The sequence below is a fragment of the Chinchilla lanigera genome, unplaced genomic scaffold (genome assembly GCF_000276665.1).
Source record: "Chinchilla lanigera isolate Chin_1 unplaced genomic scaffold, ChiLan1.0 scaffold00018, whole genome shotgun sequence".
In the NCBI taxonomy this organism is placed as follows: Eukaryota; Metazoa; Chordata; class Mammalia; order Rodentia; family Chinchillidae; genus Chinchilla; species Chinchilla lanigera.
In genome coordinates, this window is record NW_004955419.1 from 29,017,455 (window position 1) to 29,044,630 (window position 27,176).

The 27,176-nt window shown below is 46.5% G+C and overlaps 2 protein-coding genes across 6 annotated transcripts in view; one reads left to right on the forward strand and one right to left on the reverse strand.

Annotated features, from left to right (window-relative positions):
- Positions 1–14,992, forward strand: part of Zbtb5 (zinc finger and BTB domain containing 5) — a 32,377-nt gene extending 17,385 nt beyond the window's left edge. For 4 of the 5 annotated variants that reach the window (XM_005382879.2, XM_005382881.2, XM_005382880.2 and 1 more), the window contains exon 2: positions 10,608–14,992. In XM_005382879.2, the coding sequence (XP_005382936.1) occupies positions 10,612–12,642 (2,031 nt within the window). In that variant the 5' untranslated portion in view covers positions 10,608–10,611 and the 3' untranslated portion in view covers positions 12,643–14,992. Of the gene's footprint in view, positions 1–8,812; positions 8,853–10,607 lie in introns of all 5 variants that reach the window. The other variant, XM_013513202.1, reaches the window with a different exon arrangement.
- A 144-nt stretch (positions 14,993–15,136) lies between these two features.
- Grhpr (glyoxylate reductase/hydroxypyruvate reductase) lies at positions 15,137–26,592 on the reverse strand. Its single transcript, XM_005382885.2, has 9 exons — positions 26,433–26,592; positions 24,688–24,818; positions 23,684–23,756; positions 22,765–22,881; positions 21,532–21,620; positions 20,475–20,579; positions 19,679–19,814; positions 18,318–18,448; positions 15,137–16,381 (listed from the first exon to the last, which is right to left on the reverse strand). The coding sequence occupies exons 1-9, from the start codon at positions 26,513–26,515 to the stop codon at positions 16,260–16,262; spliced, it is 987 nt and encodes a 328-aa protein (XP_005382942.1). The 5' UTR covers positions 26,516–26,592; the 3' UTR covers positions 15,137–16,259.
- Between the last annotated feature and the right edge of the window lie 584 nt (positions 26,593–27,176).

The window sequence follows — 27,176 nt, forward strand, 5'->3', positions numbered from 1 at the left end:
GCAATATCACTAGTATTCAGGCCTCTCCTGGAATAGTCTGTTCTTCAGGGATATCTTTTGTGTGTAGGAGATTTTTGGTTTGTGTCTGTCCCAGATCCCAATTAATTGAGAGTGGTATGTTGGTTTCTGTTTGGCTCAGTCTGTAGTCTTTTGGTATAGGGCTGTGGTGAGGTTATTACCCTAGGGCTTCCCAGTATTGTTACACAAGAGAGAACAACTGATTGTAACATATATGACATCTGAGCTACAGTAGTACAATTATCAATAAGCACAATTGAGAAACTGACAAACTGTGGTAACTATTGATATTGTACTTTAGACCATAGGAGCAAAGTCTGTAGTTATCTGACAGAAAAGGTCATAAGTTAGGAGTTTGTATGCAAAGGATTTCCCCTTGTTAGAGTGGATTTCCCCTGGGTTCCTCCAGATAAGCAGGTTGCCATGTTCCGGGTACTTCCTGCGCTGGCTGCCTGACCTGCAGTTAGGAGTATGGGCCAAGCACCATGGTTCCTCCAGATCGAGACTTCCTGGATGGCAAAGGGGCAGTGGGTTCGGTTTCTCCCCTCTTGCGTGGCTCACCCAGTCTCCCAAGGCTCTAAAAATTTGAAGTTTTAAATTTAAAACAATAGGTTGTGTGAGGGCTTAAGGGACTTCCCTGAGAGAAATCTTTCATGCAGAGGCTTTGATCTTTATTTTCTACATTCTGAGACTTTCTTTGTGGTTTTTAGTGATTTTAGAGTTAGGTAAGATTTTTTGAGAACAGTGATTATTGGGTAATATGATGTTATATTTCATCTCATATACAGCTAAATTTCACTCAACAAATAATTTACTGAGCTTTAGATCAGGCATTATGGGGAAAAGAGAAAAAATATAGCCCCTGCCCTCAACAAGATGTTTTAGTAGAATAAACATTTTGAACTTGCACTAATGTGAGTAGGAATGTAAGTAGGGTAATGTTGCCTTTTCTCTCTTAAACTCATGAAGAGACCATGAAGTTCTTGGTCTGTTCATCCCTAGGATTTCAAACTAGAAAACAAGGTGATAAAGTGGTGATGATAGGGCTTCAGCATTAGCCTAACTTCCTTAGTCATAATCACCTTTAGTCACTGATGGATTTTGGTTTTAGAGGCCTAATAGGTCTATTTCTGAGGTATCCTGACTGCAGATCCAGAAATGGTATTAGTCATGCTAACCAAACTGGCATTTGGTGTTAACCCTGGACCTGTGTTTGCCCTCCTTGTTCCAGCCTTTTCCTACCCCAACATTGTTGGGTAAATCAAAGCAATGGATGGATATTCCATGACTCCACTGGGTCCTGTTGAAAATCTAAATTGCCTAGCTAGTACCTTGCTTAGTTTTGCTCTCTGACATTTATTTTTACCCATATCTTCTCTATAAAAGGAGGATGAATTTTCTTTAGTTATTTATCTGCTAAGGTTTTATCCACATTGGGGATGCTGAATGTTAAGAAAAAAAATATATATATATATGGAGTAGTACTTAGCTATAAAGAAAGATAAATTTGAGTTAATAGTAAGAATATGAATGTACCGTGACACCATAATGCTAAGTGAAATAAATCAGACATAGAAGGTTAAATATTGCATGGTTTCTCTTATATGAGAAACTCAAAGTATAAATAATTCAAAGAGCAAAGTAAAAGTTAGATGATGAGAAACAGGTAGACTTTGTGGAGATGGGAAAGGGATCTGAGACAGGTGAGACTGGAGGAAAGAAAGAGTAAGAGAAAGTAAAGGATTAAGATTCTATGTGTGCATATATCAATTCTCCATGGTGAATGTATTCGTTATTGCAAACATAACAAAATAATATAATGTAATATATAATAAATTCTTTAGAATGTTAAGATGCTTTCTGCAACTTAGGTGGTCCTGCCTGGGAGACAAGCAGGAAACCATTTGATATGCTGGTAAATGATATTTGAATATGGGTATACTTTTCTATATAAACTAAGTATGTTATTGAAAAGCATGTATGTCCATATATAAATCAGATGTGTTCAATAATCATGCTAACCAAACAAGCAGAGAGAGGGTAGCAATTGTTATATCTGCCAATATCTGTGTTCAATTGTTCAAATTTGAAGATTGTTCTCTTAGCACACAAATCAACTTACTTATTGGGTAAGTAGACCATTATTATAAAAATAAATATAAGGAAAAAATAGTTAATTTTTGATTATTCATGTTTTTCTTTGGCTTTTCTGTTTGTTTTTTGTCTTTTTGAGACAGGGTCTCACTGTGCAGTTCAGGCTGGCCTTGAGCTCACATTTTAGCCCAGGCTGGTCTCAAACTTGCAATGATCTTCCTGTCTCAGCCTCCTGAGTGCTGGGATTACAGGTGTGTACTCACAGTGGTATGAATATACTTTTAAATTATGTGTAGTATTAAGATTACTAAAAATAACAACTGTACACTTTGAAGCAGAGAGAGCTACAAATTGGTGGATTGCTTTCTACACTTTCTCCAGCTATATAGACCAATAGTGTCATATTTTGAAGTCTTTTTAAGAAACTTGAAACTTTTGTCCTTTTTTTGAAGATTTCAGATATACAGCATTAGGTAAAATTCCTATTTTCCAGTAGGAGCTCTCTTAACAGCTTTTAGAATAGTCTTCTGATTTTGCTAGAGTTGCTTGACAGTTTTGAAAAACAATGATCTTGATTCCTGATTCTCTTCTATCAGAGCAGAGAGAGGGTAGCAACTGTTATATCTGCCAAACCAATGAAATTTTTAAATCAGCCTTTCTAGATCCAAAAAGGTTTTAAGATAGTGTTAGTTGGGTTTTTATGGCACATGTAATTTGAACCATGTTTGTGTGGTAGAGGTCCAGCATAAACCAGGTATGGCAGTTCAAATATGGTTTAAGTGTGGTCCACCTGCCCCACCTCACACACACACAAAGATTCATATACTGGTAGCAAGGGCTCCAGCTTGGCAATTTTAACAGGTAGTGGAACCTTTAAGAGGTAGAGCCTAGTGAGATATTACTGCTGTTCCTGGATTTCCTGTCTTTCCTTACAATGTCTTCCTCCTGTCTGTGGTCCTGCCTTTGGGATGCCAACTACCATGGGGTGATATAATTAGGAGAGACTTTGCTGTACCATGAGTCACTTCCTTGCTGTTTTGACTTTCAACCTTGTAAACTGTGAGTTAAACTTATTTTCTTTCTAGAGAACCCAGCCTCAGGTATTTCATTATATTAATGGAACACAGATTAACATAGTAGGTTAAAACAAAAGGAAATTCATTGGTTCATGAAACTAATAAGTCTACAGTGGTGATAACTTAAGTCATGGGTAGATCCCAGAGTTTTGATACTGTCAGACATTGTCTTCAGTACTGCTTTCTTCTGTGTTGGCTTCATTTTCAGATAGGCAAAAATGGCTATCCTTGGTGCTAGATTTAAATTTTTTTCATACAGCTAGGTGAAACAGTCTCTCTTTCTTAATGACAGTTGGTATGGCTTGGGTCACACACTCATTTCCGAAACAGTTACAGTAATCAAAAGGGGTAGGTACCATATTGGCCAGGCCTTCTTTGATCACCTGTCCACTCCTCAACTCAGAGGCTCAGGACTGTGTGATTGTTACTACATGGACCATGACTGGATAGGAAGTAATTTCCTCCAAAGACAGAACCCCACCCTGCATCTCTGTGTCCATTGGAGATAGTATTTGAATGTTAACATATAGGGAAATGTTAATAAGTTCCCCATTGTTACTTTTACTTAATTGCTATGTAACAACTCTCCTTAAAATTTCATAGCTTAAAATAATAAAATTATTCTATTATTGTAGCAGTTCTGGGGGTTGACTGAACTCAGAGAGATGATTCTTTTTTGGAGTCTGTATGTATTTATAGTTAAGACATTGGCTGTGGTTGAAGTATGTTGAAGGCAAACTTACATGTCTGGAGGGAGCTGTCAGCTGAACTTCAGGCAGGCTTCTTCACAACACTGTGGCTCATCTCCAAGAACAGTCCAAAAAGACAAGGCAAAAGCTGTGTCCCCTTTTATGGCATAGATCACAAGTCACATAGTATAATCTTTGCCATGGTCATATACCTACGTGGCTTCAGGAGGAATATATAGACCCCATCACTTGTTGAGAGGAATAGCACTGACACATGGTAAGAGAGCATGTTGCCAGCCATCTTGTCAGAATAGAATCTGTTACACAGGTTGCCTAATTTCAGGTGCCTCGTTTTTTTTAAAGAACATGACATGTAAATTGAGCAGTGCCAGGCCTTGGGTTGTCCTTATATTGACCACATCATTTTATTGTCTGTTGTATCATATCGTGTTACTTTTTAGCTCTCCAACTTTGTCCCTTCCTCATAGCTTTCTGAGTTCTTGCTAGAGAATTATCTCAAGCTCCTTAATGTATAGTTTTGTTAGGTGGCTCTATCAGCAGCCAGCCATCCACTACCAACATAAAAAGAGAAAGGCCCTATCTTGCTTTCCCAGCATAGTCAAGTGGGGTGGGTGAGTCTACAGTAAAAGTTCATCATGGAGGAGCTCTCTTAGAAGCTTGAATGTTGAATATATGTTATTATTGAAGGAACTATTGGAGGCATTTAAAAGAGCAGTACTTTAAGGGGATACTTGCTATGGAGCCACTGTGACAGTGGGTTTTACTTTCTAGTCATTTAAATCTTCTTGCTGCTGTTCATTTTCAAGCCTTGTTCTTTAGTCTCCTAAATCTTTCAGCTCTCAGAGACCCTCATTATCTTCTCTCAAGTCTGCCAGATTTTTCTGTTGATTATAAGCTTTAACTGAGAGACTATTATAACTACAGCTAGTTATGTATTAATGCCTAAATTAATTAGACTTCTTTCAATGTCATGTGATATTGCCAGAAAACTTAATACATAAAATATGTTGTTATTTTGTAATTTTTGTTAAAACAATATTTATTAACTTTTATTACAGTGGGCTTCGTATCACTAAGTGGTATCTTAAAATTAAAGGAATTAAGATTTTTGTTGTTTCTTGAGGTTGGAATTGAGGTTTCTTCTGTACCTAATGGTTATGAGACAGTAGTTGGAGATTGAGAATGTAATGTACACTATGTAAATATATCAAAATATCCTTTACTAGCAAATGGTAGCATTCATTGATCTGTATGGTTACATATCACTTTATTCTTTAGTATTCTTTATCGTTTAGTGTGTGTGGCAAATACTAGAGGGCTCTAACCAGCTCCTCTTGATCCCTTTTACCAGTTCTGTGTACTCTTCTTGCAGGTTCTGTTTACTCTTTCATCTAATGACTTGGATCTGTGACTCAGATGGATTGCATTTCGGTGACTGGCCTCACTTAGAAAGCTGGAAATGTCTGGAGTTTTACATCTCCCTGGAGAGACTCTTAGCTCCTGACTGACTGATGCAGGGCTATGAAAGACCAGTTCCTTTGCCTTGAGGTTGCATTATTTATACTGCAGAGCTCCCCTGATAGATCATGCTAAGGCTGGGTTTTTGTGCTCTTGCTTGGCTGCTTGTCTTCCCTCTCCTGCTCACTGCATCCTAGTTTCTCCTGGGAACACCTCCTTAACAAATTATTTGCACTTGAATCATTCTGTCATGGCCTACTTTTGGGGAACTCAAACACAGCCCTCCAATCTTTTTTGAACAGGAAGGAGCTTTTAGAAGGAACAGCCTAGGTTCCACCAAACCAACAGGCAAACATATTTTTATAAAGTACATCCTTTCCCGGTGTGGTGGTGCACACCTGTAATCCCAATACTCAGGAGGCTGAGGCAAGAGGATTGCTGTGAGGCCCGCCTGGGCTACAAAGTGAGTTCCAGGTGAGCTTGAACTGCATAGTGAAGCCCTGTCTCAAAAAGGAATAAAACAAAACAAAACAAAAGAAACCCTACAAGCTTTTCCTTGACATACCTGAGCTTTCCAGTTCTGCCATTATCTCTTCCTTTATCTTTCTAGCAGGACAAAACTTTTATACAAAATCCTCTCATATCAAAAGTGTATCTCTTATAGCCTTCTTTATATATTTTTCTCTGTCCTACTCCCTATGAACTTTTTATAACAAACTTGGCAAGTTGACCCTTTAATTGTAGTTTAAGAATTTACAATGCACAAGAAATGTTTTAAGTATATTAATTAAACAAAAATACCAATTTGAATTAGAAGCCAAAATAAATTTGCCAGTTAGCTAAGATTTGTAACAGTGAGCTCTTATTGTGACTCTGGGTTGGCTCTTACGCCACAGAATAAACACATTATGATCAACTTGTGTTCTTACTGAGGTGCCAAGAGTTATCTTTAAAAAAATTTTTCCCCAGGTGAGGATAAGGGCCATATTTCTTTCCCTGTGCTGCTGTGGCCACCGCACCAAGGATTAAGCCCCGCTTGGCCGATGCCAGCTCCAGCTGAGGTGGAGCTGTCCATCTAGGGTACTGGGGTTATAAGCTGAGTGTAGGAATTCTAGAGGGTCCCACATAGAGGAGGGAACTGGAGATGAATCCTCTCTTTACTTATTAAGTCCACAACTTTTTTAAAGGAAAGAGGACAGTTGGTCCTTGCCAGCAGCACAGGACATAATGTATTTCCTCTTTAAACCCTGGTCTTTATTATTAACAAATTCAACCAACAGTTGATATACCCAGTTCTTGTCTGATCTGAACTTTGGCCAGAAGACAGGTGGGGTGAGGATGGGGGTTTGTGGCGAAATGAAACAGCAATATTTTATCACCTGAGCTTTTTTTTTTTTTTTTGATTTTTGTGCATGGGTTGTCCACCGACCAGTCCTTGACATCAGTCCAAGGGGACTGTCAGGTATTTTGTTCCCTGATCCTCTTGATTTTCTAACCTGTCATAACTGGGAGACACATTTATTTCCTGTTCTGTTTATCCCTAAGGAACAACAGAGGTTGAGAGTAGAAAAATTTATTGAAAGAGATAGCTCTTGAGAGACAGGAGGGAACCCAAAAGTGAGTTGTCATGGACCCCATTTCTCAGAGGAAGTTTAATAGAGTAAAATGACAAGGTGAGTACAAAATCACAAGGAGGATACAATGTGGGTCAAAACTATGATCAGCGAACAAGATTACATGTATAGCTACTTAGATAATATTGATCCAGTGGGAAAGCAGGTCACATAGCAAGGGTGTATGAAAGAACAAAGACTTGTAGAGAAGGGATGGATGGCCATGTTCTGGTCACCCACCTGGGTGACGTCTGTCTAAACTTTATAGGACCAGGTGAATATAATCTTCATTTTGTTGCTTATTCCTCAGGGGACGGTATGTAGGCGTGGTCATTCCATCTCTATCTTGAGGCCTGTCCTTTGACAGATGCATCTGCAGGCACAGTTGTAATGTGTTCTCATCTTCTGCACTGGCTCTTTCAGGGCCTAACCCTGTCTGACTGCCTATAATATTTCTGCCTAACTTAGCTCTCTGTAATAATACCACAGCTATTTGCAGGCATATAGAAGGCTTGAGAATAACAGAAGGTACTATATTTTTTTAGTAGTACTACCACTACCTCCTGTTGTCATCCTTGAGACTGCTGCTACAACATAGCCACCTGTATTATCAGTGCTGGTAGAGAAAGCAGAAAGCTGAATGTTTGCTACTGCTTGCTTTTCTCTAACAGGGCCTAAGTTTAGGTGGCATCTTAGTACTTGTTGCAACTTTGAAGCTTGTACATTTGCAACAAATTTTACTTCTCAAACCAGAATGCTGCTTCCTTTATCCTGTTACAAAATAATCACGTCTTTGGAACTTGGCACCTTTTAGTTTTTGAGTTTACTTAACAGTAATTATATTTTGCTTAATCTTCCCAAAGCTTTGAGGCCTTTGTCCTTGAGTGAGTTGGTTAGAGGTTGGGTATGGTATGTTACTGTTTGCTGTTCGCTCCCAGCAGGGAATCTTGGTAAAACAAGTAGGAATATGGCAGTGGTGCCTGTTGCATATCTGCTTTCTTATACATAATAGCAAAGAGCAGACATCCTTAGGGGGAATATGTGCTTAGGTGGCCTATTTTGTTGTTGGAAAGTCATCAGAAAATTTTTTAAAAGTATGCAAAGGAATATGGTCAACATGCAACTGCTGCTTTGAGGTATTCTGTCATTCCACTACTTTGTTATCAGGTACACCAAAATGGACAGTACTCTTGGGTTTTGTGCATTTGATACTTTGCCTTTTCAGTTTTTTCCCAGTATCTTGAACTTTAGCCAGTTCTGTGAGGCAAGGATACCGCTCAAGTGATTGAGCCTGGTGAGCAGCTTGGCATCTATGTTGCTTTCATGTTGCAACAGTTTTTGTGAAATGCTATAATAATATTTGTGAATTTGGAGATTTGCAAAGATCTCAGGGTTTATATCTTCAGAATGTCAAGGATCTGTTGTATTCCTTAAGATCTGAGTTTTCCTCTCAGCACTGGGAATTGAACCTAGGGCTTTTGTACTGAGCCACCTCCTTGCCGTATGTATGTATGTATGTATGTATGTATGTATGTGTGTGTGTAATGTATGTGGGAGACAGGGTCTTGCTAAGTGCCCACGCTGGGTTCAGATACTTGTAATTCTTTTGCCTCAGCCTTGTAGATGCTGGAATTACAGGCATGTGCCATAAATCCTGATAAAAATTTAATTTTATATGTATGTATTTATATGCTCAAAGCCACATAGTTAAGGCTTATAGCTTATACACACACACACCCCCCAGTCCCCTCCAAAACTCCCAGTCTTTAGAAGCAACCACATTTAGTTGTTTCAGATGTTTCTGTATTTCTAAGTAATATATACTTATTTTACCATTTTTCAGATAACCAATGTCCAACCATGTTTCTCGACTAATAGGGCAGGTGAGGATTTAACGTTACTATACCACTTCTCCTCTGCCCCACCTCCCACACAAATTTTCCTCTCATCGCTCTCCAGCTAGTTCAAATTTGGTTCTGTGTTCATATTATTTTGACTATGTAAATATTGTCCACAAATGAATCACATGGTGTGGTAGAACTAAACAACTTCTTGTTTTTCCTGGAATTAATCATTGGCTCATTTGAAATTTTTCTTTTTTTTTTTTTTAAGTGACATATAGTCTCACTATGATGAAGTTGCTAAAAACTCGGCACTCTCAGCTATCTGTGTAGGTGATTTATTCCCTGCCCCAACACTCTTGGAGACTTCCTTGGTCTTCCTGCTTCAGTCTGAACTGGTTGCTCACCAGAACCACAGCCTAGTTTTTAATTTTGAGCTTTACTATTACATGTAGATTTGCCTTCTTCACCTTCTGTGGTGGGTCCCCCTTTTCCTACACTGCTTCCTTTCCTTGGTTTATTTTCAGCTTACTTACACATGTCTTTTAGTAATGTCCTGAGATGTGGGAGGTAAACATTTGGGTTCTTGATTGCCTGAAAATGCCTTCGTTTACCTTCATAACTGATTAAAAGTTTGGCTAGCTGTGGAATTCTAAGCTGGAAATAAATTTCTTGAGAATTTTGAAGGCACTTTCATCTTTTGGCTTTCATTATAGCTTTGGATATAAATTTTATCCCTGTTTCTGCTCCCTCAAACTGAGGTCTTCAGAGACCATATATCGGTCTTTAATCCCAGTGTTGTAAAATGTCACTGTGATGAGCCACCTGTGGGGATTTGTTCATGCATAATGTTGAGCGTTTGGTGGGCTTTTTTAGCTTTCATAAGCAAATTTTTTAGTCTGGGAAATTGGTCTTACTTCTTTTTTAAAAAATTATATTTTATTAGTATATGTTTACAGTGCATGCAGTTTATGGTCATCTGAATAGACTTTCAGCCAGGTGTCCTTAGTCTTACTTTTACCTGAGCCACCAGTTCATGAAACTTTGGGGAAAGGGTTCATATATGTTGTCTTATTCACTAGGAGGTAGCATTTTGGGTATGCTGATTTTGCACACATTTACCCACTCCCCAAGTTCCAAAGTGCTTTGGTGTCTTCTTTCCCCTTCTGTTTTTTTCTAGGGCTTATACGTTAAAGGGTTTTTGACAATTTATTCCTTTCTTTGTTTTTTTTTTGGTTTTTCTCCGATACCGAGAACCGAACTCACGACCTTGCGCTTGCCAGGCAGGCGCTTTGCCGAATTTATTCCTTTAAAGCAAAAAGAAAAGCATGTTTTTAACGGGGTTTTACCACTGACTAGGTACAAATGCACGTGTGCAATCTATAATCATCACTATCTGGAAATCTTCCCTGCTAATGTTAATTTTCCCTTTTCACTTATTTAAGGTTTCTAAGACTCTTTGGAATGTCTTGGTGATAATTCACTGTCCTCAGGGATTGCAAAATGCCAACAAACTTCTTCTGTGGCAGAGAGATGGCCTCACCACACATTGGTCTTTTCTAACACCATCCCTCATTGTTGTAAATGGTTCACATGAACTGTGACGGGCAGCCAGTGAACGAGCCTGTGTGTGTGCTGCTGCATGCTCCTGGGGATAAAAGCTGAATCTTCCCTTTATTTGACAAGTTCTTTATGTGTATGCTCATCGTCAGCAACATCACAAGCTTGAAAAGGTCTAGGTTTGGCCATTCAAATCATTAAGTCTTAACACTTTTTTTTTCTTTGTCTTTCCGGTAGGATCATGGATTTTCCTGGTCACTTTGAACAGATTTTCCAGCAGCTGAACTACCAGAGACTTCATGGCCAGCTCTGCGATTGTGTCATTGTAGTGGGGAATAGACATTTCAAAGCCCACCGTTCTGTGCTGGCAGCATGCAGCACACATTTCCGAGCTCTGTTCTCAGTGGCAGAAGGAGATCAGACCATGAATATGATCCAGCTTGATAGCGAGGTAGTGACAGCAGAGGCCTTTGCTGCACTGATTGACATGATGTATACCTCCACCCTCATGCTGGGGGAGAGCAATGTTATGGATGTCTTATTGGCAGCCTCTCACCTGCATTTGAACTCTGTTGTTAAGGCATGTAAACATTACCTTACAACAAGGACACTGCCCATGTCTCCCCCCAGTGAGCGCATACAGGAGCAGAGCGCCCGCATGCAGCGCTCCTTTATGCTGCAGCAGCTGGGACTAAGCATTGTGAGCTCAGCCCTCAATTCTAGCCAGAGTGGCGAGGAACAGCCAGCCTCCATGAGCTCATCGATGCGCAGTAACATGGACCAGCGCACGCCCTTCCCTATGAGACGCCTTCATAAGCGCAAGCAGTCTGCAGAGGAGCGGGCCAGGCAGCGCCTCCGGCCCTCCATGGATGAGTCTGCCATTTCAGATGTCGCACCAGAGAACGGGCCTTCAGGGGTTCATTCCCGGGAGGAGTTCTTTTCACCAGATTCTCTGAAAATTGTGGATAATCCTAAACCTGATGGAATGACTGACAACCAGGAAGACAGTTCTATCATGTTTGACCAGTCTTTTGGTGCTCAAGAAGATGCCCAGGTGCCCAGCCAGTCTGACAACAGTGCCAGCAACATGGCACAATTGTCAATGGCCTCCCGTGCAACTCAGGTTGAGACTAGTTTTGAGCAGGAAGCGGCAACTGAGAAAAGTGGTTTCCAGTGTGAAAATGCTGAGGTTGGTCTTGGTGAGAAGGAGCACATGAGAGTGGTGGTTAAATCTGAGCCCCTGAGCTCGCCTGAGCCTCAAGATGAAGTGAGCGATGTGACTTCCCAAGCAGAAGGCAGCGAGTCTGTGGAAGTGGAAGGAGTGGTGGTCAGTGCTGAGAAGATAGACCTTAGCCCTGAAAGCAGTGATCGGAGTTTTTCAGATCCCCAGTCCAGCACAGACAGGGTAGGTGACATCCACATTTTGGAAGTCACAAATAACCTTGAACATAAGTCCACGTTTAGTATTTCAAATTTTCTCAACAAGAGCAGAGGAAGTAACTTCAGTGCAAATCAGAACAATGATGATAACATCCCAAACACCACTAGCGACTGCCGGCTGGAAGGTGAGGCCCCGTACTTGCTGAGTCCGGAAGCTGGGCCTGCAGGCAGCTCCTCCTCTGCCCCTGGCTCCCATGTGGAGAACCCATTCAGTGAGCCAGCAGACTCACACTTTGTCAGGCCCATGCAGGAGGTGATGGGCCTGCCATGTGTGCAGACCTCAGGCTACCAGGGAGAGCAGTTTGGGATGGATTTTTCCAGGTCTGGTTTGGGACTCCATTCCTCCTTTTCCAGAGTAATGATGGGTTCCCCAAGAGGAGGAGCCAGTAACTTTCCATACTACCGCCGCATAGCTCCCAAAATGCCAGTTGTAACATCCGTCAGGAGTTCACAAATGCCAGAAAACTCTGCCACTTCCCAACTAATGATGAATGGGGCCACGTCCTCATTTGAAAATAGCCATCCCTCCCAGCCTGGCCCTCCGCAGTTGACCAGGGCATCTGCTGATGTCCTGTCAAAGTGCAAGAAGGCCTTATCAGAGCACAATGTCTTGGTTGTAGAGGGAGCTCGCAAGTATGCCTGCAAAATCTGCTGCAAAACTTTTCTGACTTTGACAGATTGCAAGAAGCACATCCGTGTTCATACAGGTGAAAAGCCGTATGCCTGCCTGAAGTGTGGCAAGAGGTTTAGTCAGTCCAGCCACCTGTATAAACATTCGAAAACTACTTGCCTGCGGTGGCAGAGCAGCAACCTTCCCAGCACTTTGCTCTAACTGTCCTCATGAGAAATGCCAGGGCGAGTTGTAGGACTGACGCTGAAATCACTTGGTGGGCAGTTAATGCCTTTGGGTTAGAGGCTTCAGCTGCCCTGTGGCTCTTGCAAATTCCAGCTGTTAAGTGGAAAACTGTTACAGGTAGCACTTGGCTGTGGTGTTTCTGAGTGAAGTGCACGCCTTGGGAATGAGATGCAGTAGATCCTTGGAATCAAGTTCTTCCTTAGGGTTGAGTAATACAGTCATAAAGTAGTTTGTAATTGATGTTGTTAAAAGTGGCACACTTAAAAATTAAAAATGGAAGTGCAAACAACTTTTTTAGCAATTTTTGTAAAGCTCTGTGAAGGATTTAATTAAATTTCCTATACCCCCTGATGGGAATATTATATCCCTGTACAGTGATGCAAAATGCACTTAATGTGTAACCAGTGGTGACTTGGTGCCTGTCTGAAAGGAAGACCCTTGAGGACATGCCTGTCTGCCACAAATGCTTTAAATCCTGAGCTAGTCCTAGGCCTCAGAAAGTACTGTATTTTTTATTTTTGTCTGAGTTGCAGTCACAGACACTGCACTTTGATGGTGCTGACACTGGGTCCAGGCGAGCCTTCTCTTGGACTAATAGGTGTATATACTTCTGAGTCTGTTGAGTAGATGTATTAACAGTTTTTCCCCCTGGTTTTAAAGACAGAGTTGTAAATGGAGTATGTACTTGTAGGAAGTGACAAGTAAGGTATTATTTCTGTGTGGCTGTTTTAGCAGAACTTTAACCAACTTGTGTTACGAATGTTACAGTCACATGTTCAGAAGTCACAAAAAAGCTAGTTGTTTGTCTTTGTTCTGATGATGTGGAGTCATGTTTTGTGGCGATTTCATGACCCATTGCTGTTCGCTCCATCAGACACTGAAGGCCAGTGCAGCCTGACACATTCCACCTGAGGACAGGCCTGTTTTCCACCGTTCCTTCATGCTCCCCTTCTCTGTATGGCCTCTCTCCCTAGATTACTGTTTTCAGTTACAAACTAACCAAAAATAATGTCACCTCCCATGGGTTTTTATTACTGTTATATACTATTTAAAAGTGTAGACCTTTAACTTTATTGTTGCTCCCTCAACCCAATCCTGGGGATTTAAAATTGTTTGAAATCCAAACGTAGTACCATTCACAGATTAGTCTTTTCCAGGCTCTGTAAGGGATGAGGCAGCCCGTAGCACAGAAGTCACCCAGTAGCATCTGAGACTGCGGGACAGGCATTTGAGTCACTGCCCAGGGCCTCCCAGGGCCTCTGGCCTCACTTCCCTCACCTACCTTGCTGTCCTGTGCTGTCATGGCGGTTGGTGGCACCCATTTTGACCATCCCCTGACTCGTGTACAGGGGAACAGCCCAGGTTCATGTATCTCTGTAGAGTTCAGTTTAGCTCATGAACACACGAGTTCATTTTGTTTTTATACAACTTTCTCAGAAATAAGCCGTTGTGCATAAGTCAGAGAATTTATTCAGTTATGTTTAGAAAGCTAAGTATTTATATGTAATTTAAAACAAAAGTGTGTCTTCTGCCCTTAATATAGTATGTACAGCACACATCTGTGGATAAATCTAATGTTCATAGAAGGCTTGGCATCTCCTCTGAACTGATCCCCAGGAGGAAAGCTCACAAGGAAACCTGTAGCTCCTCTGGGTAGATGTGGCGGACCATTGGAGGATACATGGTCACTTGTGAAATTCAGTTCTTTGTGGCTCATTGTCAGCTGTCCTGTCCTGACGTGATGCAAGCAGCATGATGTAGGGACCAGGGTCCTGTGAGGAGACTGACCTAGGGAGTCGGGTGGGTCAGCATGGGGAATGAGAGTTCTGCCTGGGCCTGGGACAAGGAGCCAGTGACACAGGCAGGGCAGCTGTCCTTCCCTGCCGTCTTTCAGAGGTGGTACCGGGAGCTTCCTCCTCACCCCTGCTCAGGCAGAAGTGAACTTGCCTTTTAGGCTTGTCTCTGACACACCAGAGTCCTGCCTCTCCACTGCTAGATGGAACCTGGAATCTCTCATCTACCTCTTAAAATCAGTTTCTATGTGTGAGAAGTAAACTTGTGGGCCAGTGTCCTGGATCATGCTATAGCACTTAAAAAATAACTCCAAGGTTCCCTGGAAAACCAGGGTTCCTATGGTCTAGAGTTTCTACTTGGATTCTAACTGGTACTGGGGACCTAAGTATTGATTGGTTAGCCTTAATTTTAGCCTGGCATAATCATAATCTTTCCTGGTGATAACAGCAAAAAGTTTTGTCAGGGCACCTATGTCAGTGGTGCTGTGCTGGTTTAAATTTGAGATTTTGAAATAAAACATTTGTCATACCCATGCCTCTAAATACGTGTTGTTTTCTTTGCTTAGGTTGAGGTTAACACAAAACAGGCAAGTAGTATTCTATTCTGTTAGTCCAGCTTCTAGTACTTTCTAAAACCAAGCTTCCAAGATAATAATGCAGTCAATGAAGAACACTAATTTCTTGTTCCCCTCCAATTTTTTATTCCTTTTGCCTTCCCCATACTCTTCCTGCCTTTGGGCTGTAGACATGAGTGAGGTTTTCTTCCAAGTCTGCCCAGTTAGTCTTGGAGGTTGCTTGATCCTGTGTGGTGCTGCTGCTGGCAACTTCATTTGCCAGTTTGGCCCACTGGGAGCACAGGGGGTAGAAGCTGATTCCTTTATGCTAAAGCACAGAGCAGGGCTTTGGCAGTGGTAATGTTGGTGGCCTGGCCTTGGTAAAGAATAAAATGATTAAAAAGATCTGGATATGGTGGCCCACACCTATAATCCCAGTCCTTGGGAGGGTGAGACAGGATTACCACAAGTGAGAGGCCAGCCTGGGCTACATGGTGAATCTAAGGCCAGCCCGACTACAAAGCAAAATCTGAAATCCTGTCTTTTTTTTTTTTTTTCTTTTGGCACTGGGAATCGAACTCGGCCTCACGCTCGTCAGACAGGTGCTGTGCCGCTGATCTATATCCTGGTCCTTCTGGCTCAAAAAATAAAACTGTCCACCTATGTAGGGGGTGGAGGACAAGATGGGTAAGGGGAGCAAAGTGTAGGTAGAAAAACTAATTCTGAAATTGAGGAACCCACCTCTAGTTATTCTCAACCAAAAGAGTCAACCTAACCTAGTCTTCCTTTCTTCTAGTTAACTCCCCTGTGCTCTGTGTGCTCTTTATTTTCCCGATGGTCTAGGTACTCGGTTGAAGTGCCATAATTAATGAGTCTCCGCTTGTTCCACCCTGGCTGACAGGCCTGGGAAGGAACTGGGCAAGTTGCTACAAGTGCTCAGGGTGAGGACCAGATGGAAAGCAGGGTCAGGCAGGTCACTGAATGTCCCAAGTTTGAAACAGGTGCTTGTTTTGTTAGCTTCATCCAGGTACAGGCTGAGACCATCTTAGAAAATTATTCAATGCAGAATTACAGGCTTTTGGCTCAGACGTGTCCAGCCACAGAAGTAGCAAAGCACGTTACCCGTGCCCATCTTCACTTGCAGCATCAGAACAGATCAGACTTCCAACTCCCACTGGTGGGCCCAAATCCAGCCTGGTGTCGGCAGAACACCAGGGCACTGGCTCTGGCCTGTGGGGCTGTCTGGCTACAGCTTGAATTCGCTGGGCATTGGCTCTCCTCTCAGGCCAGCCAGCAAGTTGTTAGCTGCCAACAAGGACATGGTGTTGCGAGTCTTGTAAGTGGCACTGCCAATGTGGGGCAGAATCACTGGAAAGGAAAGGGAAGGGAAGAGACAGCTAAGAAGGGTGGTTAAGACCTTAAACCAGAAGTTTGGGTCCAGCCTGGGCAACTTAAGTGACTACAAGACCCTGTCTCAAAATAAAAAAGGCTGGGAGTGTAACTCAGTAGGAAGGCGCTGGGTTTAATCCTCAGTACTTGGGACTGAGGCGCCATAAGTTGGGCTCTTTCCTGGTTTGGCTTTGCCTAAGTAAAGAGACCCTGCCTCAGTGCCTTCCCCACTTGGTTATTGTTAGTAAGCGTTCCATTCCCCCAGGGTTGGGGTTGAAGAACAGTAGAGAGGCCTCAGGCTACTGAGACTTCAGTACCAGAAGGATGAAAGGTTTATACCCACACACAAGGACGGCAGGGCTACAGGCGTCTTGGCACCTACCTAGATCCAGCCCTTCAGGGAACAGATGGTGAAACCAGGTGCCACTTTAGTTTAGGGGCTTAGTTCTAATCACCCACAGCCTATACCCCTTCACAGTAACTCCAGGATGAAGCGTGTGGTCGCAGACATCTGTAATCCCAGCCCCTGCAACTTAATGACATTACCGGAGTCCCTGTCTGAAAAAGGGGGATAGGATGGGGACGTAGCTCAGTACACAGGTCCTGGGTTCAATCCTCAGCATTGTAAAAACAAAAGACTTCCAAGATGAAGTGTTGACACCACAGCTCCCCCATGCCCCACTATATTGAGGGAGCAAGTGAGGTCACTCATCCCTAAAGAGCTGCCTTTTGAAGCAGTACCCAGGGCACTAAGTTGACTCTAGGCATGGGGGATGGTGCCAGTTTTCATCACAGTCAGTGTTCCTTGCAGGCTGGCATGGCATTAGGGGCAGTAGAGTTGCCAAGGGCTGCAATAATGGGAGCATTCACTGGGAAGGCAGCAAAGGACCTGTTTGGGTTTGCATTCCAGAATGTAAATGGACATCCCATAATTCTGACCTGGAGTCTGGAGGCAGAAATCACACTAATACCTGGACAGAACTTAATATAAAGAACAACTGGATAGAAAGTTGTTAACCAGGTAGAGGCAAAAAGGCAAGAACTAAGGCTGAGGCTCTCTGAGCAGTCCCAGGCTCAGCAGCGTCAGCTTCATGTGAACCTGTCAGATGCACATGACCTCTGATAACTCAGGCCATGGCCAGATCTGCTGAAGCAGAAGCCCTTGGGTGGGGCCGGCAACCATGTGGCTCAGTCCCTGCCGGTGACCAGGCAAAGACAGAAGTGTAAGAACCGGTGAAGCATGTACCATCCTGTGTGTGTGTGTGTGTGTGTGTGTGTGTGTGTGTGTGTGTGTGTGTTGGGGTGGTGGGTCAGAGGGAGGTGTGGGATTGTTAAAATGCAGATGGATGGAAAGGCACCTTTGGAGCCCAGGTTCAGACCTCTGTCAGGGCCATCCTCCAGCTACAACAGGAAGGACTGTTGCTAGTAGGAAAGAAGTGGGGGGAGCAGTGCCACTCCCAGACACACAGACAGACAGGCAGGCAGCCGAGATCAAGTTGACCGGGCCTCACAGGGCCAGCTGGCACAGAAATGGGGGCTCAGCCCCACCCAAAGAGTAGAACAGAGAAGGGGTTTTGTTGCATCAAGAGAACAGCTTAATGACTGGCAGAAGCTATAAATACTGGTATGGCCAGAACTTCTTTACACTGGTAAGAGCAAAGATTTTACCCATGCTGGCATATCTTACACGTACTGGTGTAAGGTATGTGACCAGGCCCTTCTTTTAACAAATCCAGTCACGCCTCTAGTCTGTTCCTTTAGGACATGCTCAGGAGGATCCCTCCCATCTTTAAGTACCAAGTGTCACTAACAGATGGGTGTGTCCTTCTCACAGAGCTCCCCACCCACTGCCAGCACACTTAGCACTCTGGCCCACAGAGCAGCGCGGAGTCTGCACTGCAAACGCAGCTCTTACCACAGTTCTTCAGGGTCAGCAGGGGGTGCTCTGTAGGCAGTGGTTCTGGGGTCGTCACATCCAGCCCAGCAGCTGCAATCTGACCACTGGCCAAGGCCTGGTACAGGTCATTCTGGTTTACAACATCTCCCCTGGAAATGGCAGTGATGGCATGGATGCCCCATGTCCCCCCACCATGTTCTGCCCCATGTTCTGCCCCATGTTCTGCCACCTTTGGGGCAGAACAACCCACAGAATGAATTTTTCCACCGAGTTAGCACTTGACTCTGGCGACGTGTCTCAACTTCTCTGGGCCTCAGGCTCTTCTTCAGAAAGAGAGGGAGAATACCACCTCACTCCCAGGAATGTTGGGAGGATTAAAGCTTACCTGCACGTGCTGGGACAGTGCCCAGAAGCCTGCACATGTTTTCATGCAGGTGTCTGATCTGGCTGTACCACTAGATCACCCGCTGGCAGCCACAGCATGCCACCAGGCAAAGAAACCTCACTGCATCCCATCAAAGTGAGCAGCCACAGAGGTGATTTTCTAGACTTCATATTGTGCATCGTAAGATATTTGTGCAATAAGGACTATTGTAATGGAGGTCCTATATAGTACCAGGCACTTGCAGGTGCTCAGCAAACAGCACAGCTACCATGGGGCATCTGCCAAAGACCTGTGTTATTGCACTGCTTACTCTGCTAACCCAGGTCACTCTTTCATTGCTAACCACTGGTGATTTCAGGTACTTTTAGGGTATGTGAGCCCTCAGGTTGAACTCATTCAAGGCTTTCTTCCAAACTGGTTTAAAAGGTTCAAAGGGTATCAGCTAGGAAGGAGTTATAATGGCAGGAACATCTGCCCCTACATCCCAGTGGCCTGAACACACTCCTGAGGACATCTTGGGGAACTAGGAAAACCTGAGGTTTAGGCCTTGTCTGCCCAGCAGCACGAAGGCTCAAACCTTCACTGAACTCACACCAGGCTCAACGGCATGGAAGTCTGGTCTCTGCAGGGACATCCAGATCAGAAAGTCCAACTCTTTGGAAGAGGGAAATGAGGCTCCCTTGTGACTCACTGCCTGTCAGGCCCTCCCCCAAACCGCACTACAGTGTGCCAGGCCTTCACTGAAGCTGGGGCTACTGTGGGTGCCAGAAGGCCTAGCCTCTGCTGTGACCTGACTGCTCTTCTTCCCAACCCAGCTCTTGCCTGGCCTCTACTATATTTCTGAGTTGTTGGGCAGTCAGTTATGTGTGGAGCTTGGCAGGCTCAGTCCAAGGTCTTGTCCATATCCCACAGGAAATCCCATATGACAGCAGGGGGGACAGCCCCACTCCAGGCTTGCTGGGTGACCCCAGGATATTGCGTGGTCCCAGGCTACCTGCTGATGTTGACAAACACGGCTGTTTTCTTCATCTTCTGGAAGAAGTCCCTGTTGCAGAGTCCCTTGGTTTCGGGCGTTAAGGAGCAGGCCACCACGATGAAGTCAGACTCTGCGGTCAGCTGGGAGGCAGACACTGTGGGGTGGGGAAGCGGGACTTCAGCAGAGGTTAGGGACAAGAGGGTAGAGATGAGACCTTCTTCCCACCCCTCACTAGAAACTCCTAAGACACTTTCTGAAGGCATGGTCTCTCCCTCAACAGCTCTGACGACTGTATGAAGTCAGCAGCCATTCATGGGGTCTTGGCATATCACATCATCACCAGCCCTTTAGTCCAATAGATGGAGAAATTTAGGCAGAAGCTTGTTCAAGGTCACATGGTGGGATCTGGGCCATTCTCTCTTTTACAGGGCTGCCTGTGCCAAGAGCGAGAGGGAGAAATGGTTAGGATCCACCCTGCCGTCTGCTCACCACGCTGTGCATCCCTCGGAGCTAGATCCACCGGGACCAGGGCGCAGACAGGCTGGGCGGGTCAGTGCTCAGCTTTTCCTCAGCCCAGCACATTCCTAGGGTTCTGCCCACACACTAGAGAATGCCCAGTGTGAGCCAGGTACGTCCCTCTATTCCCTGAGTGGGCCTGTGTCCAGAGGCAGGTAGGTCAGGTAACACAGGGAACACGGCAACCCCCAGACCATCTGGAGCACCTACATTCTGCCTATAAATGCCACCATTAAAGACAAGAGACTCCCCAGGTGAGCACAGGCAGGGCTCACCTGGAAATCAAGGTTTTACTTACCAAACTCTGCCTGGAATTCCGCTGCTTCCTGAGGCTTGGGCTGGCGCCCTGTATACAGAAACTTCTGGACACCAAATGGTTTCAGACGCCGAGCAATGGCCTGGCCTAGAGGCAAGAATCAGAGTCCGCGGCTTGTTCCCACCCTTCAGAGGATAGGGGCAGCAGCCAGCAACTCCAGGGACAGGGGACCCTCAGGGGCAGACCCTTTTATCAGTATAGCCCTGTGTTAACTGGTCCTGTCTTATTGCAGCTGGGGGCCCCCAGCAATCCCCTCCTTCCTTCTGGACCCTCTGCTTCGTTAGTGTACACCCAGACTTCCTTTTTTTGTTGGCAATGCTCAATTGCCAACTTGCCCCAGACCTACAAGACATTTTCACATGAGATGCACTGAGACAGGAATGGGCAGTCGGATCTTCAGACTCAAAATATGGCCCCAAATTGTTGGGCTCTTCCAAGCAACGCTCCAGTGAGAGAAGCAGGACTGTTGGCTGGCCAGGCAGGTTATCCACACTGGGCACTCTGAGCCTCACCCCCTATCAGGTGACGGAGCACCACTGGCAGCTGCCTGGCTGAGCCTGAACCTTTCTGCCAGCCTTCTGCAAAATAGCTCTGCTGTATCTGCAGATAAACCCTGCCCACTGCACTCTCTGGTCCCTGTGAAGCCTTCACAAGCCAGTGCCTCCAGACCTGGGGGAGGACAAACTGCCCCAGAGCAACAACTCCTCAGGGCCCCACCCAGCATCTGCAGCCCTCACGTGTTCTTTATGGAGCTGAAATCCTAAGGAACTTTGGCTCCTAGCAACTGGCTTCATCCCTTAGTGGGTCCTGAAGGAATTCCTGATTATATTTATTCCTTTGCCTGTGTTTTACAAGGCTGTCTCTTCTCATTAGAGATACCTCTGCGAGCAGTGCCCTGCTGGCACAAGACAAAAGCAGCCTTTCCAAAGTAGGACCTCCAGCACTGAGGCACATGGCACCAGGGACTTAACCCAAACCTGGAGGTTTGGGTAGGAAAAGGTAGGAAAGGACAGGGGTCAGGGGACAGGGAGAGCCTTACCTATGCGCCCCAGCCCCACAATGCCAACAGTGCTCTGCGTGAGTCCATAGCCACACATCCACAAGGGTTTCCATGAGGTCCAGCCGCCACTGTGGAGGGGAGGGGTAAGGTACAAGCGCTGGGCCTCAGGCAAAGACGAGGCCCACAGGCAAACCCCCCACTCGTGCTCTGCCTGTGGTCCAAGGTCTAAATCCACCTCCAGGTCATGGAGCTGAAGTGGAGTGAGCAACATCACAACCAGCCAGCACTTTGAGTATGCAGCAAGGCTGACTCCTCCTTTAAGTCCATTTGGGACAAAGAAATGAAGGACTGCAAGAGGCCTCAGAGGCTCTCATCCCTTTTGTAGATGAGGAAACTGAGACCAGAAAGAGTAACCTGCCCAAGATGACACAGCCAGGGGTGTTCAGAGCAGCAAGCTGCAAACTTGGGAGCTGGGATTCTAGAACAAGTTCTCAGAACTCCTCAGCGCAACAAAAGTAAAGACACAAGGTCGCCCCATTGCTCTGAGTGGGTAAGGGATGGAGTCCATCTTGAGCCACTACCAGTGAAGGTGTAGAGGCCCTAGACAGGACTATGAGCAGAATACCAGCACTGTGTCACATAGGCCAGCCAGGCTCCTGGCCTGTTCTGAGAGTCACGACTGCACCTCCACCACGCTCAAGTCGCTGTCCCTGCTCCCAGCCCCTGCAGTGCCTGGCGACTGCACGTGCACACCAAAACCCCGTGTCCGAACCCTTAGCCAGGCTGCACAGCTCTGGTTGTGAGGAAGAAAGCACAGTGCCCACAGCACAGTCTATGCAGCACCCTGCTCCTGCCACTGAGAAGCCATAATGGCCTCACTGTGGTTAGCACAACAGGCTTAGCTCTCAAAAGGGTTAGGAAACAATTTCCGGTCCTCAGTGATTTCTGATTTCGGCATCAGTGGTCTCGGAATCACCCTCAGTGCTCAAGGGGACATCCTTCCTCCTTCCATGAAGCAGTCCCCAGTCTGCATTCCTCTCCCACCCGCCCTAGCAGAATTTATTTGTCCCATTATTATTATCATCTCTCATGACTTCGCATCATGCTCTGTTTACTACAGCTCAGCCGTGGGCTTTAATTATTTTAGCTGAGTCAATTCTTTCTCATGAGACGGGGCCCACCCAGTGACAGAGAGTATGTCTGGGCCAGCCTCACCCTCCTGCTCAGGTCCTAGCTGTGAGCCGCGCCCCTTTCCCACCAGGTGGCACTCACTTCTTCACTTCCTCAATGGCCTCTGGCAACCGACGGCAGGTGGTAAGCAGCAAGGAGACAGCCAGCTCCGCAGTGGCATCCGTCAGGACATCTGGGGTGTAGCCCACTCGGATCCCACTAGAAATCAAACACCTGGTGGTAACTTGGCCTCACGCACCTTCACCAATGTCTACTGGGGTGTCTTTTCCAAGATATCACTTTGCTCCTCCACTGCTTTGCCTGCCAGGAAGCTCAGAGCTTTAAATAAGCACTGAGGAGTGCTTAGTTCTCATTCCCATTTGATTGTCTCTCACTTTGGGAAGGCTATGAAGATAGAAGATTAGAGGTCAGGTCTGGGGCAAGTCACTATTTAAATCATTCTGAATTTCCTCCTCAGAAAAGGAAACAATACTTTTGTCTTCTCCCAGGGTTATGGTGGGGATCAAAAAAGATAAGGAACGTGAAAGGATGATACTAGATAAAGGTAACTCACTTTCCAACTTCTTGGGTGTGTATGATATCATGTAATACGTGATGATATTAAATATTTTATATATATATATATATATATATATATATATATATATATATATAATGGGCTCAGACTTGCAGTCTTCCTGCTTGGCCTCCAGTGCGCTGGGATTACAGACATGTGGAACCACGCCCTTCTTATTTTTCATTTTGAGACTGGAAAGTTGCCCAGGCTGATCTTAACTTTCAATCTTTCTGCCTCAGCTTCCTGAGTAGCTGGGATAAGGCAGTAGGCATGCACCATGTCCAACCCAAGTTTGTTTTAACTGATTTGTGCTCATGTGGATGAATTTTCCTCAGCCACTTCACACTCTTACTGAGGGATACAAAGTGAAAACAAGCAGCTCTCCTCTGCACCATCTGCACACTGCCCCCATGCTAGCCCCGTCCACAGCTCAGCTGTATTTACCGCTTCTTGACTTCATCCAAAGCCAAATGGTCCACACCCACGGACAGTGTGCTGATAACTCTGAGATTAGGTCCTGTTGTACAGAAAACACATTGTTTGTGTCCTTCCTCATTGAATTCAAAGCCACAGTAATGGGGACTCTTCTAGGGACACCTGCTTGGTATTTCCTTAGAATTTCTATACTGCAGGTGAAACTCCACACAATCCTCTTTGCCAGTTACAGACATTGTCTCAGAGATATTAGGTGTCCTGGCCCAGTCAAAATCAGGGTCAGCGTTTCCCTTCAGGACTTGGACACTGGACTTATCCACTGGACTGTCTACCAGTGAGGCCTGGGTCTCCTTCAGCCACCCCTGGGACCTCCCCATGGATACCTCTGAGAGCACAGAGATGGTAGCAGGGCATGACACGCTCTTTTTTTTTTTGGTACGGGAATCGAAAGAGCATGACACTCATACCTGCTCCTTCACTAGAAAGTTTCCAGGGGTAGCCTGACTCTGACTCAAAGCTTCTCTTCCTAATCAGCAGCCCCTGAATCTAAACCTTTTCTCCAAACCGTCAGGACACAAAGTCAAGGGGTGTTGTTTGCCTTAGTCCAAGGCTGAGAGTCTGGGCCGGGGCTGTGCAGACAGATGCTGGGTGCTGGCCAGTGTGGGGCAGAGCTGGGGCCTCCCTCCTGTACACACAGGCCCGGAAAAGGCAAGTCTTGCTCTAGGTCACAAAGCAAAACTCTGGCCCCAGGGCACTGGCTGCCCGCATACCCATCCCACTGGGTCCACACCAGTTTTTGCCCTCCTGGGGCTTCCCTCAGGTGCTTACAGCAGAAAGAGAGGAGGGCAACCCACAAACCAGATGAAGCTTCAGGCAACCTCCCAGCCCTGCAGGGGGATATCCTCAGAATGCAGAGAAAGGGCTGCAGACTGTCCATGGGCAGCTGTCTCAGGCTGATGTGCCCCAAGGATGAGACCCCGAGAATCCCGCCCAGGCTGACCCAATGCACATACCTGCAGCATCCAGGATCTTCTTGTCCACACGGTCCGAGAGGAGGCAGAGCAGGCCATGGGCCCCTGCCACACCGCGTTCCAGCTCTTTGCTGGGGATGCACTCATCGGAATCCCACAGCTCCACCTCACAGCTGAAAGGAAAGAAGGCCACCCAGGAGATGCAGGAGAGCCCCACAGATGCCCTGGCCCCTCTGCGAGCTGGCAAGCCTCACTTTCGCTCTCTGGCCTGCAGCTGGCTGGGGCCAGTCAGCATCTGATGCAGGTGGCCTCCGTACAGTCCAGAGAGTGGCTGGGGGATGAAGGCCTATCACAGAGCAGAGGAAGCTAAGGAGGGGCCACCAGAGCACAGCCTAAGCAGAAAAGAGGAAAATCGGGGACAGCTCTGAGCTCAACACTAAGAGCTCTCTCACACGCACAGGGGGCCTCCACATGGCCAGGTAGGCAGCCATCTGCAGGAAAGGCCAGGGGGGTTCCTGTATCAGACGGGCTTGGCTTCACTGCCCAGTTGCATCTTTTTCAGTCCTCTGAGTCCATGAAATAGAAAACTCTCATCATGAGCTCTACCAGGAAAGATAACCTCAACCTCAGTCAACAAGAGGAGCACTAAGGTGTGCTTCCACTGCAGCCCTGGAAAGGAGATACTCCTCCAGCCTTCCCCATTTACCTCAGTGCAGCGAGGGACAGGGATGTTGCTCAGAGGTAGAGCACTGGCTGACCATAAGATCCTGGTTCGATCCCCAGCACTACAAAAAACTGTCAGTCATACATGCTGGCCCCTCGCAGGACACCCTACTGTAGCCCCTCACAACTTACATCCCACGTGTGAGCACTGCACCTACTGTGCAGCGGGACTGACATCTATCTACTGTCAGCGTTATTTCTGTCTTCCCCCTTCTCTCTTCAGAAAAGACTGCATTGAGCAAAACTGGAAGACAAAGCTCACCTTCCTTGGAACTGGCTGCTGAGGCTGGGTCTCACCTTCTCTATGCCAGATGTGTAAACCTGACAAAATGCACAGGTCACACTGCAACTAGAACCAGCGAAGGACAAACCCCACCTCCACCACCTGGAGCGGCAAGGTACTTACCGCTTCTAGCCTGTTTTTGGGTCAGTGAAATGATAATTATAACACTGACTTCCCAGTACTGCAAGGATTAAGTTTACGCACGTGACACACCTGACAAGGTTGGTGCACAGGGTTCCACCTGAAGAGTCATCAAAGGCCCTGCCAACCGCAGAGGGGACCCGGCTAGTGATGCGCAGTCCCTGACCTCACCTGCCCTGTCAGCCAAGCTCTAGGGTAAAGAGTCAACAGCCTGGACATTGCCTCATGGTTAATCACTCCTCTGTGAAGGCGGTGACCAACGACAAGTTCCCTCCTACAGGTCCCCGAGTTATGGCCAGGAGCCTGATGAGAACTGGATCCTATACAACTTTCTCTAAGCTTCCTCAAACTCCAAGCCCGACACAACTGGACTCAGCTGCAAAGTCTGACCGAGGCCCTCCTCCCGGGCCCTCTCTCCGGCCCCTGGTGACCCCAGCCCGTCGCGCAGCTTCAGACATCCCCAAAGCCCGCCTGGAGATCGCTGAGTCACCCTGCGCAAGGTGCCTGAGGTTTGGTGGCGGGCACCAGCGCGGCGGCCCGGGGCAGGGGGCTGAGGGCTCCGCGCCCGCTAGGGGACATCATGTGGGCCTGGCGCGGCGGGGCCTCGGTGCGCGGAGCGGCGACGGCGCGCGGCTCTTACTCTGCGGCCTGGGCGAGCGCGGCCCTGCCCTCGGGGGGAATCCTGCGGGTGACGAACACCTTCATGAGTCGCGCGAGTCTCATGCAACGTGCAGCCTCTGGAGTCTGACACCCGGCCGAAAGGGCAGAGGAAGTGCCCGCCCGGCCGCGGGGGCGTGGTCTGCGGAGACGGGGTCTGCACGGGGCGGGGGCGAGGGCCGAGCGGGGGCGTGGTCTGCGGGGCGGGGCCTGAGCGGGGCGGGGCGAGGGCTGCGTGGGGGCGTGGTCCCCATTCTCCGAGTGAAGCGGGGGCTGTGTGCACCGTCGGTGAACAGGGAGTGCGGGTGACGGTGTCTTTTCGCTGGATGTGAGTGTGGGGCTCTGGGGGCGCATTATGCATCTGCGTGTGCCATCGGGCCCTAATGACACTGAGACTGATTGGAGAGGAGCAGCGCTTCATGTGGACCGAGAGGTTGCAGGACTGGCCGGCTGTCTTAGGTTTGGAGGGGCGGGAAGGTCCCCAGAGGAGTGTCCTGTGTGTCTGTGGTTGTCTCTGTCCCTTTGAAGTTGTCAGAGTGGGAAGGGGAGTGCAGATGCCCTGACACCGGTCCCCCAGGCTAAGGTGGGTCCCACCGTGGTCACACAAACTGAGTTCTGAGCCCCTGGGGATGTGCCTCCTCACTGGAGGCTGGAAGGGAGGAGTCAGCATCCAGCAATGACTCTTTTAGTATTTGGGACACTTCCCTATATAAAACCCACAGCTGTG